General features: G+C 36.2%; 1 protein-coding gene across 3 annotated transcripts in view; it reads right to left on the reverse strand.

Moving 5' to 3' along the window:
* Window positions 1–20936, reverse strand: part of LOC139150391 (protein numb homolog) — a 54658-nt gene that overhangs the window by 21934 nt on the left and 11788 nt on the right. The window contains exon 1 of one of the 3 annotated variants that reach the window (XM_070722734.1): window positions 1123–1489. The exons of the other annotated variants lie outside the window; for them this stretch is intronic. Coding sequence (XP_070578835.1) covers window positions 1123–1136 — 14 coding nt within the window. The 5' untranslated portion in view covers window positions 1137–1489. Of the gene's footprint in view, window positions 1–1122; window positions 1490–20936 lie in introns of those variants that run through there. 3 annotated transcript variants of the gene reach the window in all.

Genomic DNA, 20936 nt, shown 5'->3' on the forward strand with positions numbered 1-20936 from the left:
GTGAGTTTGAACACTGAATGGCAGGCTATCAATTGAAATGTGTACTGTAAATCATCTACAAGTATCCATGTACATAATGATCTTGCTTTCATTCATAGACCAAGTCAGCTGGCTGACTCTTGAGATGCAGTGCACGTCCTGTTCACAGATGCAACTTGAATGTAAATACATCATCTGTACCTGAAAGTTACAGTACACATTTGGATGGCACAGACACACACATACAAACAACAAAGGAAAGTAGAGCAAAGAACACATTTATCAAGCTCAATGACTGGGGAGGAAATTTAATCAATTTGATAAAAGGTCAGTCAGTCTGTGCTGTGTCAGTTTTCATTACGTCAAAGATGACACTAAAATACATCAAGAGTTACTCTGCCACACTGTCAAACAGTTGTCAGTCAAATTTTCAAACTGTACACTGACAGAAAAAGACAATAAGGGAACCGTAACGGCCAGTTTGTGAGACTGACGGAATTCATGCTTATTATACTAGGTATCCTCTTTACGGCACTATCATCAGTGACACACAACCATACGCTTGACAATAATAAAACCCATTTTACTAGTACTACCAGCATAAACCACTGTTTCTACGTAGGTTCAGTTTTTGCATGGCTTTGGTGATCACCGCAGTATTAGATCATCCTGTACCACACTGAACTGACAAGGAACGCATCGACATTGAACTGACAACGGAATTCCCCTGTCTGACTACAAACTCTGGAATCACCACATACCACCCACATGATCTTGGTATTCACGGAGTAATTTTTAACTTCACACTGCTAATCGATGTGTTTCTTCATGTCAGACATGTGTAGGACAAGTTCAGTATATACATGAGTCCATTAAAACAATGGATTACAAGAACATTATAATTACATTACATGTAAAGAAGTGAAACTAGCTACTGTGAAATCTGACTGGGACGCTTTTGAAGTCATCAAGTTTCCTTCAACATGTCAGTAGTGTTGGATAACTAGATGCAGTGTTCTAACCACCATTGTTAATTACTCTATCAACACATCCACATCTGCTTTGTACTCGATTTTTCTCAAACATTCTGACCAACATCATCATTAACAGTTTCAAAAATCCATCATTAAAGATTTGAATTACCTTATTCGCCACATTGTGGATATCTTGAAGTTGTCGACAAGGTGAAAGTGTGCTATCCTTGATCAGTGTCACGTAGAGTTACGGCAAAGTTTTGCTACCGACATAGTGTTGAAGGGAGAGGCCCAAATGGGTAAAGGTAGTGAGCCAACCACTGGCATATATGATAACAAGCCTTATTGTCATTTGCATATGACCACTTTCACTATGAATAGTACATCACCAGGGAGTGACAGGCTGCTCAGTAAACTAGGTCATCGACAGTGCAGGTCCAGTAACCATTGAAAACAACACAAATTTACATATAAAACCAGTACTTATTTCAAAAGTTACTTTTTATCTCAAAACGGCGCAAACAAAACACAGAAGTAAGCATAAGATAGCTTCTGCTTTCTGCCCATCATAATATGCTAATGTCGAACACCCCTTTCACGCTTCAATTGGTCAACACAATACAACAGTCCTGCGAATTTCCAACGCAATCGTGAGGAACAAAAAGGGTAATTCAAAACCCTACCAACGTTCAAAAAGTGGTTTTGCACCAGATACAACTAAAAGAAACAACAAAAACAGACACCAGAAACATTCATGCCATTTCCCAGAAAAAAAATTCATAATACAGTCTCCATTACACATGAAAAGAAGACTCTCTCAGCAACAATATTCATCATCTCTCTATTGTCCAATCACAAATACCTAACATTTTTGTCTCTACGGTGGACAAACCAAGTGGGGAAAAAAGGGTGTGTATAGACGCATACTGCTTAAGGGAATTCTCATTGACATTTGCATAACAGTGAATTGATTTTAAAAGACTCGGACACAGAGAAGGACATTACTGCATTGTTGATGTCCAGCAATAACAACTGCAGTGAAGACAGAGTGGTCTGTATGGACAGCGGTCAGCATGGACAGTCAGTAATTCTGAGCAGTTTGCTAACCCAACTCACAATTACTTGCACATAAGATTTTTAAACTAAACTTTGACAAACTTTAAATGAAATAGGCTATTTTCCATTCATTACTGAATCTTACTGATTGATTACGCTTGCAAACTGAGCTTTTCAGTGTCAATGCATTTTCTATTTAAATTTTCCATTTGTATGCCATAGGACTGCACTGTTCATCTCCACAGTGAATTCAAAGTTATAAAATTGTTCTTTGTGGGCTTCCCTCTAAACCAATGATGCTAATAGTCTCAGACTGTCTACTACACACTAACAGACCCTACATGTAGGTACAACCACAGACCCTACATGTAGGAACAGACTCTTTTATTTTATTTCTATGTTAGGACTATTGTTGCATTCACAGGAATACATTCCATATTCTATCTAAGGTTCCCTAATCCCAGAGACGAAGTCAATGACCTCAATATCAATAATTCAGTAAATTTAGCTTTATTTGACTAAGAGTTTCAATCAAAGATGTTGGTGTCTACACTATACCTCTGTTCTTTACTTACTCTTCACTAGTCCCTCCACAAGTTTTTTAGGGACTATGTTCTTCCATTTCTATTTCCAGGAGCACTATACAAAACAAAAATGTTGTTTTTGTTTTGGTAATATACAAATGGCGATAAAGTGTAATGCCTAGATGTGTTGAGGGGACATGTCATCAGAGAAAGACAGAGCGATGACATCAAAAGTTTGAAAGTGAATGAAACTTTCTGAAGTTCTGCTTCTGCCCTTCCTTTGAGACTTAATCTGTTGATACTTATCAGAGCTTTGTTTCACAGCATTTCCATTTCACTTATCATTTTGATCAGATAGAAACTTATCGATCAAAACCAATCAATCCATTCTAAATCTCTACGGTTTTTATCCGCCAACAATCAGCAGGCATTCCTAAAAGCAAAAAAGTTTCTCTTTCTGACTATAAATCCAAAACACCTCATGCTCTGATAGGTGTAGTCACGGTACAATAATCAAAAAGGTACACACTTTAGCTGTCAGTACGTGTCACCACAGCGACAGAAATTTCTAGATTTATGGGAGACACAAAGTGGCCATATGAGGGCAGTGTCCATGCACATGTACCCAGTCAACCACTGCGAACCTCCTTTAATACCGTGAACTGTGAAATAAATTAAATTTAGATTACAGTAATAAAGTACACTGTCAATGATTGACATAATTCCCTCAAACAATCATGTCTGTCTTTCTGATACTAGTGGGAACCTTTCGTATTTTCTCAGTGTAACAAATGACTGGCTGCAAGGCAAAATCTCTGACGACTATGAATCCCTGAAAGGACATTACTACAAATGCAAATCCACAATGACATCAGTACTTCTAATTTTCTTTCCTGATGCAATTACTAAAATGTCTGACCATTACTGTTGAAATTGGTTCAGTACAAAGGCAAAGCCATATTATTTGAACAAGTTGAAAATTTTTGCAATTGCTATGATGACATACATGTTCTGTCAGCTCAGAAAAGTAATACCTTACCATATTTTTTATTCAATTGATTTCATTCGGTTAATGGGGTAAAACAAATTTCAAGTCCTGATGTCATTGACCTGTGATAATATACTCATATAATTCATATAGATAAGTCTGACAATGCAATCAAAAGCTGCTTTAAACTTTGAACTATAAATCTGATCCCGCAAAAATAGATTATCAATTCATTCAGGCCTTACGTTGTACTGTTACTCCAAAATAAGAAATTGGCTTTCTTGGTGATTTACATGACATTGAAGAGTGTATGTAGGAACATTGAGTAAAAGCATTTACAGTTTTTCAAATATTCTACAATGCAAACTAATTCAGAAATTATAAACCTGGTGATAATTTGCAGATATCCTCCCTAGCCAATGTTTCCTTTCTTTACATCTTGTTTTTTATCACACAATGGAGTCTACCAGTATGTGTAGCACAGTGCTTAGGAAGTTAGCACAATCACTGTGTTCTATGCATGCTATAAGTTATCACTAATCAACATTATGCATTTACTTTTGTACATACTGGGCAATCAAAACATGAGGACAAATTTACTCAGAAGAAAGCAAGCCTTCTTCAGAAAACTTTTACGAATGAGTAATGTTGAAAGTCATTCTTAAATAAAAACCTACGTGATATGTTAAATGAGAATTCATATCATTTCCCTCATACATCATTGTGAAAATTGCCACAGACTAAAGAAGCAAAAAAGCAAAAAAATTTACGCAGACAACAGATGTGTGATAGTTTTGTCTCAGAATAGTTCCAATATTTCAGGCTCTATTTACTCATCCATGTAAATCATTACTGCTTCCAGGTACATTATGAAGATGAAAACCTTTTGATATATGTCACGTATTTAAAAGCTACACTGCCCTACATGTACTTTCAAGACAAATGAGAAAATATTAAATCTAATTTGCCTCAGGCTAGCTGAATAGAATAATGGAAAGACCAATCATATTCAGTTTTCAAGCAAAGTACTATTTTGAAATACCTCCAGGCTGCAGTCCAAAAAATTATGGAAACAGACAGACAGACAGACACAAAGACAGACATAAGAGGGACTGGGATGGCATTAGAATGGGGTATACGACTACAATGTTAGGAGAATTTTACCTGGAGACACATGAAAATCTTCAAAGATGAAAAGGCATGAACAGGTAGAGACATAGAGGGATATACACAAGTGATAATACCAGCGACAGATGGGAAATGTGTGAGTACAGAGACAGAAAAGACACCATTACCGGTATATGACCCAGAGGCGCACATTGTGATAAAACAGGGAGGAACATACTATGATGAAACTGGGAGCCATGAAGAGAAATTATGTTTAAAATAGCAGTAAGAATAATGATTATCATGCAAACAAACATGAAATATAAAATTTCAATTTTCCAAAATCCAGTTGTAATAATTTGATAATAGCGGTACATGTACTCACACAGGAAATGGATATTCTTTCCTGCAGCCTTTTAATTTCCTTTTGTAAAAGCATTTTAGAAAACCAATGGCATCACATTATGATTATAACTTAAAAGGGATGATGACGTAAGCAAGCCTTATAATTCAGGAAGCCTTGCAGGTGCCCCCTTGACAGCCAGTTCTGTGAGTGACACTATACTACATAGTCAGCTATGTACTTTGACTAATGGGCAGTGATAGTAATATGTTGGGCCGTCAATACCTCTTATTTTCATCTCATATGATCTGTACGATCACATCTGTCATTCAACATTTTCCAAGAACCAGATTTGTATGATAGTTATAATGTACACTGTAAGTGCAGTTTGAGTAGTCTTAAAAAACAGCCAATCGGTTTCAATTTCCCCCATTTGTGCACTAGACTTACTTTGCAATCTGACCAACTGGGGAAAAAGGTTTATATGAGAAGGAAGAAAAAATGTTTGGTCAGTTCTGCCAGCTATGTCATGGAATGGAAACTGTCCAACAAAACGAGAGATATTCAGTATGTACTAGAGCAAAAAGAACACCGTTATTAATTCAACATCAAAAAATTGTAATGTGGATGGAGTGCTAGTACGGTGTACATGTCAACACATATCATATCTGTGCATTTGAATTCTACAAACATGTTCAAACATATTAAAGCAGTCATAGAAGGGAAGCCAAGAACACCTGTCCCATATTGAGGAGTTGTACAAATCAATACAATCCTAAAGGATCCACTTGGATTCAGGAAATTTTGCAGATATCTTCCAATGTAAAAGTTACATTCTTCATAAAGTTACTTCACTCTAGACTCCCATCTCTTTGCAAAGTTTAACCAGGTCATTGGAATTTTGTTATGGTAACTGGATATTGGCTTGCGCCCTCTACGTGGTACTCAGTAGACACTCATTAAGCTCACAGGCGTTAAAGTTTAAGAGCATGTATGCCAGTAGGTGTGAAAATTTTGACTCACTTTAATACTTGCGGCAAAACTTGAGGAGAGCTTTCAAGTTGTTGTCAACATTAGGTTTAATTGATAACCAAACAACAATGGCATACATGTAAATATTTTATCTTCTTAATAGTAATTTCAATGTTAAACTTTATCTGGCACAAATGGATTTCAAATTTTTGTGTTATTTATAATAATAAATTTACCAACTCTTTCCGAATATTAAACTGGGAAGACTTCTTAATTTCAAAGGAAAATCTAAGGAGAAAAGTCAAACCCATCACTACCAACTGAATCATCATCATCATCATCATCATCATCATCATCATCATCGTTATCATACTTAGTAATTACCAACAATCTAATCACTCAAAGATTCAGAGGCTAAATGGCAAAATTCCTACATATGAAATTGGGGCTTGACACAATTTGGCAAACAAGACTCATTCCTAGTGATGTTATTCATCAGTTAATACTTCTCATACTTTTCTCTCCAACCATCAAGTATGTCTGTTTGATGAATGAAATTACTGCTCCTACAAGGATTATAACTCTTGTCCCCATGAGTACTTTATCATCAAATTACATTTGTCTTCTACCATACCTGTCTATTCTTTAATGATTCTCAATGGTACACATAAAACAATAACACCTGACTCAGATAAATATTGATGATTGTAAACTAGGCCTTACATAAAACCTGATTTTTAACGTTTATCATGTCTATTGTTATCATGAATCCTGGAAAGCTGCTGTGAAAAACAACTGCCTGAAACATTGCAATCACAATGAACAAGAAAACACACAATAGCAAATCAGTTGGATAGACAGCCATTACTTCACTGAGTCCTGAAGATTGCCATGCACCCAGTCAAGCAGTACTTCACTTCAATTGCAAAGTGAATATCAAAATACAGAGCAATAATTCTAGACATTTTTTCAAAACATTAAGTGCTTGGCATCTTTTTATTTGAACAATGTACCACAAAATAGAACACCACTAGCAGTATTACCGATGATTTCCCGTTCAAACTGACTGTGTGCTTCAGAGATGAAACAACATAACACAATATCCAGCTGGCAAGGAGGTTATACTCTTACAAGATTGATATGAGTATTCATCACTCAATACCGACCTTTGACATGGATAGTCATTTTGTGTATGTAAATTAGTAGAGGCCATTAATTAGCATAATCAATGGCTTCTCATGACATCAATGATAGGCTATCCACAGTATTTGGTATCTCAATGAAGTGTACATGTACAGTATGTAACCATAACAACAGATTTAATATTTGCCTTGGTACACATTGATTTGAGTGGATGCCAGTTGCATCATATCTGAGTCAGAGAATACAGCATCCAAGTCACAAAGATTACTTATTTATTACCTTGAAAATATGAAATATCTGAATTGAATGAGCTAAAAATGAATAAGCTGAAATTAATTCAACTCTAAATCAGTCACTTTGTAATATAAAGACAGCTGGCTCATGTTGAGTTTCTTGTGAGTAGATCATGTGACAGCTAATGTTTAACCAAGGCAGAGTCCCTGTGACCAAGGCCATGCCAGAGTTCAGAAATACATGTACCTCTGAAATCCTTCTATTAAATGTTAACATTTAATCTCACAACAATGACTATGCAAAATTCCCTAATGTACATGTGGCATGTGTTCAGCGTGTATTCTCGTCATATTTTGTCACTTAAAATGATGTAATACTTAAAATATCATGACACTGTAATAATGCTACATCTCTGATTGGTGGAGATGAGATGAACACACACAATATACCTTTACCTATTCCTATGGACTGTAAATTTTGTGACAGGTAATTTCCCAATACTTTGCATGGCTTTACTTTGAAATATTCTACAGAGGATATAGAAAAATGCGCCACAATCTTTCATATGAATGCTATGCCAGTACAAGGCTGGACATAAACTTTGATGTCATTATCAGTGAACGCTATAAGTGATGATAACACCACTTTGATAATTGATGGTTCAAATAAAAACACACAGAAAAATATATCAGACCTCAGTTATATTTAGTCAGTTTGTCAATAACAGACTCTCAAAAATTAAAACAAGCAATAAAATTTCTTAATAATCTATGTTTACATAGTAACATGATACTTTCCTTGTGTTCTGGAAATAACACAGGAATTTCTTGCTTTTGACCTACATTTTTCCCTGGAAAATAAATTTTAGCAGTTTCACAATACATTTACAATACATGAAACTCAAATGTTTTGTAAGAAAGCCTCATTTTCTTGAAATATATTTGTTACAGTCTCACTTTGTTCTTAGCCAAGGAAGTACCGAAATCTGGACAAATGGAAAACTAGCCAGACTGTTAACAAGTAGCTGTCTGGTTGCTAGGGAAGACAAGAAACTATCACTTGGCAATAATATTAAAACACTTCAGTTTATTTTCAAAAGCTGATGAATCGTATCAATCATTAAAACTAGCTTTATTAGCAGTAATCTTTGCCTGAAAGGAAAGGAAAGGGCTCCATACAACAGCTACACTGTAATTTGTCATGTGACTGATACACAGCATCTACAAAATGTCACTTTTCCTATTTTTCAATTTGTTTCTTTGACATCTTATCAATTTAGGTTTCCTTGGAAACAACATACCTATTCTTGTATCATAAGAGACTAAACCCCTGAAGTCATGTACAATCACAGAGACATTACACATGTGCCCATGATTACTATAACATTTTATTCTGAGTTTCTTGTACAGCGCTCACAAAATCATACATTCACACAAGACAGTGTAGACATTTTGTGAACCCAAGTAGAACAGACAGTCTATCAAATCTCGCTTCTACTGTTTATGACCAAATGTGGTCAGATAAAAATGCTGAAAAGGGATCATTTTCCTTAGATCATGGAAATCTATGACAAGGAAGCAAAAATTACCATGGTTCCCATGAAGTAATAATCCACTGATCATTGAGAAAAAAAACCAAAACACAGACATGTACCAGTACACATTTATGATGACAACAACATCCATCCAGTGGAAGAAGCAAAGAAATAGTTCTAATATCAGAGTCTGTTGACAGCTGCAGCAATGAACGCCAGAATAAAAGATGACATACACGAGATAGTATCGTAGATTAAGATACAAATAGTTAATAAGAACACAAAATTGACTCTGATCATGCCTCTCATTGTCCATCTTTACTAAGCATCATGGGTAACACTCTGAACTCAATAATCTGATTCTGAAAGTAACCATGCACATTACCATCCAATGCCTTGGGTCTGGCTTCATGTTCATGAAGCATAATAAGTGGATTATCGGAGGACATTGACTGTGATGAACAGCTGAGCAGTGTATCGACAATGACCACCATAATGAACAGTTGGGCAACATATTGATGTTGACCATGATGCAAACCAGAGCAGCATATCAAATGATTAAAATATAACAGAAGATTGTTACACTGACATTACCGTACATTAAAACAGGTCAGAGAAATACGTTTCTCTGATGAGATGAAATGTACATGTACGTCAACCTTCACTTTATAACTATTTCAATAACCCATAACCAGATACATGATACCATGCGACATGAATTTCCTTTCATTAGTTTTTGAACTACATGTACCTTAAAATACATGTACATGTATGTCATATGACAACACACTAAAATGGCTCTAAATGTGGCACCGGGGCTGTTTGACAGTGTCATCAGTGAGTTAATGTGGCACCGGGGCTGTTTGACAGTGTCATCAGTGAGTTTCTCACAATCTCACAGTTCCTCCAACTGCACAACTTCAGGCTCTTTGAAATCAAACAGAGGTAACTCCTTTCAATGTACAGCTCTCTTGCCAAATTACAGCAACGGTAACCATGGAGATGGGATTGGTTGCTTAGAGATTGACAACAATGCTACAAACTGACTATACTGCATTTTGGAATGACTGTTGCTATAGCAATTGATATTGCTATTGGAGATTGGCTATACTGTTATGAAGCTGATCCATGTTGCTATGGACATTGACTGTTGTTATGGGGATTGATGGAAATCAACCAATGACATTGAAGAAAAAGAATGGTCATCCTCACCAAGAAATTATACATCAATTTAATACATGCTTCTAGATTCCCTTCAGCTAAAGTGGCGGCATCTTCTTGTACTTTTTACCACAAAGTAACATCCACAACTGACCCTACTTTCAAAGTACCACTTCTCTCTTTAAGCAATATAGGCTGTTATCAGGGTTGTAATGAAATCAATGGCGACAGCAGTATAGTAAATATTTGAAAGATTTCAGCTTTTAATTGCCATTTTTATAGACCATTTACAAAATTTCCAGGTCTTTATTGAATAATAGCTTTTGAGACAGTAAACTTTAAGGCCGTGTTTCATGTTAAATAGAAAGGTCATTCCATGGCATTATTTCTCAAAAGCCGTTTTACTTCAGATTATGTACATGTAATTATCTACAGGCTTCATGTAATAATAATATTCACCACATATTTTGGGGGAACACATAAGCAAGTACATGCAAACTTAAACTTCTGTGATACATTTATCCACAGTCCCTCCATGGAGGGACTGTGATTTATCTTATACAAGCAACAAAAGGAGCAAACACACTTGGCAACTCTTATAGCTTCAGAGAATCTTTTGTTAGAAACTACAATCACGCAAATAATACAGAGTTCTTTGTGCATTTACTGTTCATTTTATTTTCTCATTCTTTTTCCATGATATGAAAAATGACTGCATTCTTCAACCAACATCTGTTCACTTGCTGCATTTCTGCAGAGCATACATGTATGTTATGTGGAAACGCAGTATACATTTGTGGCAATGGAAACTTATCAATAGTCAACAATTTCCTGCTTTAATATTGATGTACAACCATGATAAATTATCAGGACACTTCACATTGTGGTATTCCACTGTACAGATGACAAGGACATAGATGTTTGTGTCACAAGCCTTATCCAAGGCCGCATGTCAGTTCCGTTCATAATCCACCATGCACGCATGACAGGCATGTCACATGTGACATTGATAATTTCATGGATGAAATTATGATTGCCATTCACCTAACGGAATAAGCATTTATTTGACAGACTACAAAACCAGTGAATGATCAGCTGTAGAATCAAATTTGAAAAAGCAATGCACTGTGATACAAAGTATGAAAGAGAAATAACACCACATGTGTTCACATTTGCAGATGAGATATGACAGTGATAATGAAATGAGGAGACAGCTCTTAGTGGTGAAACCATGGACACAGGGAGAAAGGAAGACGGATTCATGTGTCCCTACTCTGTTCAAAATGTGGCATGTAATCCTTGAAAGTTTTGAACAAATGTAGAATATGTGTTCATTTGTGTAACATATGCAAGCATGCATGTACATGTACATGTTGTGAGTATTGTACATCACTTTTCATATGACCATACAGTATGGGTTTTTGCTTGCTGATTCATTGCAAGCTGTGTTGGTACAACAGGTTGCAAGGCCACTAGATATACTCCACTGCCCGTAGAAATAATGTTTAAGGATGTCTACCCCTTGGTAGATGTAGGAAACTCTAATGCCGACATCATACATGTACAAGCACATACACACAATCTGTTACTTCGTGCATTTTATTGAAAATTTTCGACTGTATTTGTAATAAAATTCACAGATGTCAAATATACATGTATGTCCATTCGGGTAAGATTCTATATCTTAATTCACCAATGAAATCAAACACTTTCATTTATGTCAAGTACAACTGCAATTGTCATTTTGATATTTCACTACTTTCAATAATCCATTTCAATGGAGACGGAAATATTTAGAGTAACTAACAGAACTTTTTTACGTGAACATATTTATAGAATGTAAAGTTTACATGAACAGTCAGCTTTTTACAACAGCTTCATACAGGATGCTTTATTGCATGTAAATGTTACAAGGATTCAAGAGGGAAAAGATGCTACATTGATTACTGATTTAGTCTGATGTATGGATGAGAATCTCTCAGGACTTGACGCATAGCAAGACACTGTAATGTTTCAAATTCTTAGGTCTCATGAGTTTTTTATATGGTGGTGTATGATATTACCAACAGCTAGCACTAGTAGCAGCCAACACTCTAAACCAAGCTGATATATACATTGTGATGCATGTAGTTATGGAGGTGACATCATAATCCAGGCACCAAAATGCATACTACTGTAAGCATGAACAAGAGACTATAAGACATCTTCATAGAGCCCTTAATTTGGATCATTTAACACATACTGGTATACCTACATGTACTTTCAGTGTTTTCTCTGCATGTTCACTGATGGGGGCAATTTCTGCGCCATTCATCAAAATTAGGGGGCAAACTTGACATTTGAGGGGGCAGTATTTTTTAATAGTTACTAATGACATTTAACAACATATCCTATCAAAACATGAACATAAAATGGCACTAGTATCCATGGAGACTGAAGCACAACTATGTCCTTTACTGTGTTTTCTTTTCGATGAGTACACTCCACGTTATGCACATCACCAAAATTGAATGACAGGCGATATTTTGTCTTTTCCGGGGGAATATTCTGAATAGAAATAACAGCAAATTTACAGGTCACTACACTGTGCGCTTGGGTCACCATCATACGGACGTATTTGCGTGCTGTGTTTTGTGCGCGATTTTCGCGCAGTCAGTAACTTTTAAAGGGCAGAAAATGGCTCGAAATGCGCAATTTGCGCAATCGCGCAGTCGAGAGAAAACCCTGTACTTTACAAACCTAGTTTATGTATACAACATACATGTTGTATCTGTGGGTCAACGTACTCTTTCTAAAACAATCATACCCGCAATCACCATCAACTATAATGATATTGCACCTTATTCTGATGTACATGTATGTACCCGTACATAATCACTCACAGCTTTGAGCAATCACCAGCAAGCCAAGGATATGAAAAATACATTTAGGAAAAAGACACAAATTGGAATGGATGTATAGATCAGCTTGTGAATATGTGCTTGACTTACAATCCCTAATCACTACAGTATACAATAGCCACACATAAGAACATACATGTTAGCACACTCCCTCACTTTTGTGTACCCGATAATTTTTATTTTGTAGATATTTTTCTATGTTCTTCTGAAATGTTTGAGGGAAAATCTCCTGCTACTTATTTACCCAGAGGCAGTACATTGTAATGACATACATGTACTGTAGAACTGTTGTCACCTCCACAGTTCGTGTTCTTTCTGTCTCTAAAACCTGATTGGCTTGGGGAAAAATATTATTAAAATGCTAACTTTCTCTCGAGGCAACGGCCTACGTGTGTCTGCCATGTAATTTACAACTGCCAACGTTCAATCAAAGTGACTTTATAGAAGTAAGCACTTTCACTCCAATCAATTCCTTCTAGCTCCTCAAGCATAAAATGCAATACTTCGACACGTACAGTAATGCTGGACTTGGAGAGGCAATCACATAAACCCATGAACTGCACAATAATGGATGCAAAGGAATTTGTGAGAATCATAACAAAATGAAAATTGTTCTGTACATCAGAAAAAAATAAACCCAAAAGGCATGAGATGTTAAAGAATAACAGAAAACAATGAGTGGAAGCAGGGATTTTACTGTCGTATCCTGCAAATTAAACTGCTGAAACATCACCTCAGGGAAGGAACACGGAAGTAACATGTGACTAAAACTTCCCTTTTTGCTTTTTTTGGGCCAAAAAATCGATAAACTTCCTGTAAACGGGAAGGAAACAACAGTGAGAATGTCCAAGGGTCAAAACTCACACATTTTGACCCGACACGATGCAATCAAGGACTTGACAGTTTCATAAAAAGCCCTTATATTTGTGCATCGGGGATTAAGCTGTTGGCATGACAACAGCACACTCTTGAGGCAAATGTGTCTCTTCAGAGATATAGGTTTGTTACTGTAGGGTGCCCCAAATGGACATGTTATAAGAGGATATGACAGGATGACAGACAAATGTAAGCTAAGCTGTCACTCAATGAGAACTCATAACGAAGCAAACTTCTCAATGTCACGACTGGAAATCTACTGTACTACATATTGCATCCATTGCTATTTTCTGTCTTTCCCACATGCTTTAGTACATACCAAGCATACATGTCAGCATACACGTCCATTACATGTAGATGTCTCCATAGGACACTTTACAGGGACAAATGTTCAAGAGTTTGTGATTTGACATTGAAAACATAAGTGATTTTACAATATGCTGGTATATTTTTTGGAACTTGAACATGTTTGTTACATTTTTATTCAGCATATCTTTTAATCGTTTTAGAATACATGCATGCAAAAGTCTTGTGAATTTGAACACTCTAATTGCTTGGCAATATTACAAATAGACAAGGGTATTACAAGATTTACTTATTGATACATGAAAATTTGGAAATTACAGATTTTATCAACATGAGTCTCGGAAATGATTATTATAACCATATACTGTAAAACACTTTGCATTAGCGGCATGCTTTTTGAGCGATTTTGGAAATTCATTGCGATCAGCGGGTTTTTAATTTAGCTGAAAAGACATCTTGACCATAGTTGATATGGGGAAAGTTTAAATTAGCGGCATCTTAAATTAGCAAATTGTAACACTTAGCTAAATTAGCTCAAAAAGGATGCTGTTTTACAGTATACTGTACAGTCGACTTGTATGTAACACAAAGGATTAGATAGATCATAAGATGTATGAAACGTTTTGAATGTACTGTAAAATACGCATATCTAGTAATGTTAGAATTTTCACATATTTTTACAGGCAATATCAAAATATGAAAAACAAGATAATATCCTGTCATTATTTCTCAATGCCGCCTTTTTGCTTCACGTATCCTAGCTGGTATATAAACAGTGCAAATTTATGCGTGTTGTTCAAGACTCATAATTTATGACAGGTACACTACTACCGGTTGTTTCAATCAAACTTTGACCCAGTGAGATTACAAAAAATTGAATCAAAGTAGCGATAAATGAACGCTGAAAAGTGTTTACATAGTGTGTGCTGACATACATTGTACTGGCTCTACCCAAAGGTAATTTACAATCCTGTCCTGGATTCACAATAATGAATCTTTCTTAAATGAAGTACTGATTGGATGCTAAATGAGAGATTAATATGTGAAATTGACAATGCTGGCTCAAGGTACACACTTAAGCATAATCAACCTTCCGTTGTCTGTAAAGTGATAAATTTATGCCCTCCCCTGATGTGAATATCCTAATAACTTGCAAACCACATTAATTTGAAACGTAGGTATAGAGCAATGACCCACATAAGGATGATTTCCACAATACACATTAGTCAATAACTAGTATAATTAATTTAAATGTCTCAGCAACCTACTGTGACTGAACTGTAGACAACCATAATTGCACAACGCAAAGTAGTAACATACTGTCATTTAACTAATAAATATGATTACACAAAAATTCAAAAAAGTACCTGGCTTAGCATAACTGTATACTACCAACATGACATGTGTTTTGCAATATTGAAACTAACATACAATAATTACTGAAATTATCTGAATGAATGAATATAATTTTCTATTTTTCATTCCAGATACCAGTATGGCTAAATTTTGTGATGTGTTTTACCTAGATTGACTTCTATATGTGTTACCTTTCATGAATCACCTGATGCAGGAATGCCTGCATTTACCAAAATAGTTTGACTGTAACTGTTATCAGAGTCATCTACACAACACTAAACCATCAGCGCTAGATAAACAGAGAGTGACAGTGACAAGGTCATGTGAACTGACCTGCCACAACCTCAAAAATTGTTTTAATTTCTTGAAACTACAAATGAAAGGTAAGTGAACGGAAATGAATGAATTATGATTTAATTGCCAATAGCAACTGACACTGGGATTACAGTCACATTGAGAGTTCTACACCTAAAAATAAGTTTCTTTGATTTTGTTTTACATTCCACTCTTTCCTGCATGTTGTAAATTATTGAACATTCCAATGTTGTCTAACAGAAGTTTGACCTTTGACATGTACTTTTGATACAGAATAATCCACTCTTTCTGTGACTCACTGAATAATTCAAATCTGACTTCATTTCATGTTCCCAGCAGCTAGTCTGAAAACCAGATATGAACTGAAAATGCTCACGTGTTTCATTATATATTGCATTTATGTGCAAGTTTGAACCTTTGCTACATGCTTTGCTACATTTAAAGTGTTATGATCAACACAATGAATTTCACCACAGATCAATTCTAAAGGTCATTAAGTATTCAAATATGTAATTAGCTGAAATAAAAATAATTAATTTCTTTGAGTACTGTCATTGTATCACAATATAGCATGTGTAATTACCTTTGGTCAAGTCCTTCAAGCTCTATATGCCAAACCGTGAAAGCTTGTTAGCTATTTATGCAAATTATGAATTAGCTGACATGAAAATGCAAAATGACTTTCAATACTGTTATAACCTGGTATAATGATCAATGTACACAGCATGTTTCGCCAAATTTTATCAAGTAAATGCCAGTATATATCCCTAATTTGGAAGGTTCATTAAATATGCATATTGGGAATTGGCTGAAAAAAATGTCAAATGACTTTCATAATCTTGTATCATAGTATCTTTAATGTACATAGCAAGTTTTGCCAACTTTGGTCAAGTCAAAACAGATAAATATCGCTAATAAATGCGGGATATCGGACCGCAGGCGGGCGAAGATTGCATTATAAGCGCGCCAACCCAAACTCACTGCATGGACATCACATTTACGAAATCGAAGTCCAAAGTCAACTACGTCATTGTTAGAATAAGAGAGGTTTTCCATCACACGGGAGCATACCACCACAAATTTTGCACAGATGGCGTTGCACTGGCATTGAAAAAGGGTGCATGGGAGCATGGGAACGCGGGCAGTTTCCCTCGCTATGGGTAGGAAATGCATTGAGCAAGACAAACTTCCGGGTTCGCAAAAAAACGAGGATCCCATTTACGGAGCGCTCAAATATAACTATTTGCTGTGATACATAGCAGGGGCGTATATGTTTGTGATGCTGAGAATAACATCAGTAAATAAATGACGGGTTTTAAAAGTTGACGTTTTTTGCGATGAAACAGACTTCTGAAGGTAGCTCGCTTGGGGAACACGTCATCCCGGCCGCTGTCCGCTTTGACCCCAGTAATTCACACTGGTTTTGGTCGGCCCCAGGTACCCAAGTCACTTCGACCCCGTCACACTTTTGCCTACATGTCCACGGAGACGATTCAACATGTTCCACAACAAAGCCAAGACAAAAATTGAAAATATCAATAAAATGGCTTCACAAAGGCTGAAATACACGATACTCGATGAAGTATGAAGTTTATGAAATGAAATCAAAATTGACAACACAAGTGTTTGTCTCGGGTAATACCACTTGAACTATTCTACAGACTGTTTTTTTCCATACAGTGCAGTATTTGTCAGTGACAAATTAATCTTTGCAATACATTTTTTTGCGATGAGCTGGAAATTTGATTAATATCGAGTTAATGTACATAAATATTCCGTTATTTACTGGGACTCATTTATTTTCTCGATCCGCTATCTGCGGACTACGTGCTGAAGTACATTGACTGTTCATGTCAATGATCGTTTCTCCCTCTGCAGAGTTTCTTTATCCCGTTCAACAACGCTGTACCTCGATCACACGATAGTGACGCTATGTAGCTGTGCAGTATTGAAACTTATCATAAAATGGCCACCTCGTCTAACAGTAACACGTATTGTCGGGATTATCGTACGGAAAAAAGACTGCAAAAGTAAGACTTATGAATCTTCATCAGAATTGAACACATCATGATTGTACACGAGTATCAACCGTGAATGCACGTTGAGCTCGGCAGTTACACAAGCATGGTACGCTACATGCATAGCCCTACGAGTATGGCGACAGTGTCCGGCTTTGGCTACGCCGCCTACCGGAGGTGGGAGGCGGCGTAGCCAAAGCCGGACACTCTCGTCATACTCGTAGGGCTAGCTACATGCACTGCCGCGATGCCGATCGTATGCATTCCAAGGCCTATCCCGGAATTGTTTCACAAACAACCTCAAAGGAGAGCAAACATACTTCTATGGACAATGACGAACACGTTTCTTGGCGAAGCAAAATCAAAACAGTGCAGCAGTACATGAAGTAGGTCATGGCCTTGGACTCTGTGCACGAACCTGATTGGACACTTCAATACCTTTGACCCAAAGTTTATTATTCATCAGCACTTCCATGCCATGAGGCAAGGTAGAGAACGTATGTACTCATTTCTGGCGATCGAGCAGCGAGGGAAACAATCAATTACCAAGGATAAAGCTAATTTGCTAAACGATATTTTATCTTGATAGTGAGTTGAATGAGTAATAAAACATCATATTTTTAATGTTCAATACGAGGTTGAAACACGGAGGGACCGTGGTTGAAACCAGAGCTATCCAGCTGTAGCCAACCTGGACAAGCACATTTCACAGCGCCCTCAAACAGTCGATTGTTTTCACTTGTCATACGCGGCGTAACAGAAAAATTAAAACTTTCATAACTTCATTAATATCCAAGCCACGCCCACCAAAACCTTTTCAGTTCTAGCCATTTGAATTCTGAAGATGTCTACCAAATTTGACTGAAATACGTTCAGCCGTTTTTGAGAAAATGGACCAACAGACAGACAGACAGACACACAGACAGACAGACATCGCTGCGACATATGCTCACGTGTTCACACGTGAGCAAATAAGTCTTCTTGAAACTCGACTTAAATTCTGTAATCTGTGAGAACTATTCAACAGGAATCAAATCAGTGTCAGCTATTGATAAAATCTCTTTCAGTTGTGATACCGTACTGACATCTTCTCTACCACTCTGAATTTTAAGTCTACTTTCTTAGGTGTATATTAGTTTTTTACTCTTTTTGATTAATTTCTTTTACTTTTTTCATGTTATATTTTCTTTTTTAGATGCCATCCTGATTTTATATGCACTGCAGTATTTTGCCACCTTTTCATATTAAATACATGCATCTGTCTATTGGGTTACCCACTAAATTGAGTATACAATATGAGACAAATTACATGAAAGTATTTGAATCAATTGAACCACACATTGATCATCACGTACAGGGCTGGTATAGAATATGAAGATTTAATTTAGAATTTAAACTGATATGTCTCAGTTTGCAAATAATTACATGTACATGTTTCAATTTGGTAACAATACTGTTTTGATCAAATCATTTTCCTTACTGAGGGGAATTGACTTGTGTAAATGTGATGGGTGTAATTTGTACAAACCACCTGTTACACTCAATTTGTGAGGACATATGTCTTGACTTCAGTAAAGCTGTTTGTTACTTAATTTCAGCCCAGTTTCCAACTGATACATGGACCTCCTCTGCATTTAGGTCAGGTCTTTGTGAAGAGCACATGCAAATGGGTTCTGTACTGCAGCTACCATTGTTACAATGAAATACTATCAGCAGACAATTCACATGTAAATATCTTTGGGTACACAACTCAACTGTAGATGCACTGTGGTGGTACAAGGGCTGTGTGAATTTCTTGCTGAATATGGGTGCTCCATGAAGTCATGGTTTGATCTAAAGCGTCAATATTGAATCTTTTATAGTCTTTCGTGAACACATGAAGGACATGACCGCAACATTTTTTGTCATAATCCCTAATCCTAAAATAAATCAAACTAGTCCTCATTTCAGCATGCTTTACAGAAGTATCTCAGTGAATGATTATCAAAATGTGAATCTCAACAGAATAACCTGATACAAGTAAGCTGATTTGTCTAATTAACTATTTATATGAAACTTGGTACAAGTATTTCATTTAAGTATTAACCTGGTACAGGTATCTGTGACGAAACTTGTTTGTGAAATGTCCTGATTTAACCCTTAAACCACCAAACTTTAATATGACTCTGTTGCTCTCTATGTCAAAGTTGGATATCTACACAGGTAAAAGGGAATGAGAGGGCTACAGGCTATTCATGTACAATGGAATATATCAGTTGACTGATTGAATATGGAACAAGACTAGCATGACAAAACATTAATTTGTCAGTGTCATAACCTCGGATGAAATATTAGTTGTCAGGACGACCTGTCAATTGTCTGGTAACCTGTCTGTGAAATGAATGGAGTAGAACAAGGTAAAAACTTCCCAAGTCCTAACACTACTGTCACTTATATTTGGCATGCAAGTTTTGAAAGAATTTCAGTATTTCAAAGAATTTCTAACAGCTGTGTGAAATCAGAATTGAAAAGAGCATTGTCATAAATACATTGGTTTTAGTCAAGAATACAATCCGAGATGATCGTGGCAATTAATAGAAATGATATGGACAGAAGAAACCAGATCTTGTTTCTACTGTCTATGATAGAAGTACATACAAAGTCCAATTTATCATACCATTCACTAGTTTTCTGATGGAATGAAAAGTACATGAATGCCTAAAAGGGAGTTAATTAGCCATTCTTTTGTGTCACCTGAACTGCCAAGTTCTTAAATCAACATTAATCAAATACTTGTCAATCTTTTTACCAATTTTAAAAGGAAACTGATACAGACTTGTCATCTTTGATTGTCTTTCATTCTTATATTTGCTTTGAAAATGCACACTTCTCTATAACTGTTCAGCATCACTATATTTAATCCCCACACACTGCAAATGCCCTGGACTGGATAATGCTTTGCATATCTGTGTACACAATAGCAGAGAAATTTGAGTCCTTTAAACTCAGTAGAACTGCTTTATAGGGGCCTTACAGAAGTGTTGAGGCCTTATAAACAAAGTGACATAATTATTCTCATTTTAGTTTTTTGGAAGTTACTCTTACAAATCTAGAAGTAGAATATCACGAAAAAACATCTAAGTTTATGTTTCACGAATTGGACCATCATTT

The sequence above is a fragment of the Ptychodera flava genome, chromosome 14 (genome assembly GCF_041260155.1).
Source record: "Ptychodera flava strain L36383 chromosome 14, AS_Pfla_20210202, whole genome shotgun sequence".
Taxonomy (NCBI): Eukaryota; Metazoa; Hemichordata; class Enteropneusta; family Ptychoderidae; genus Ptychodera; species Ptychodera flava.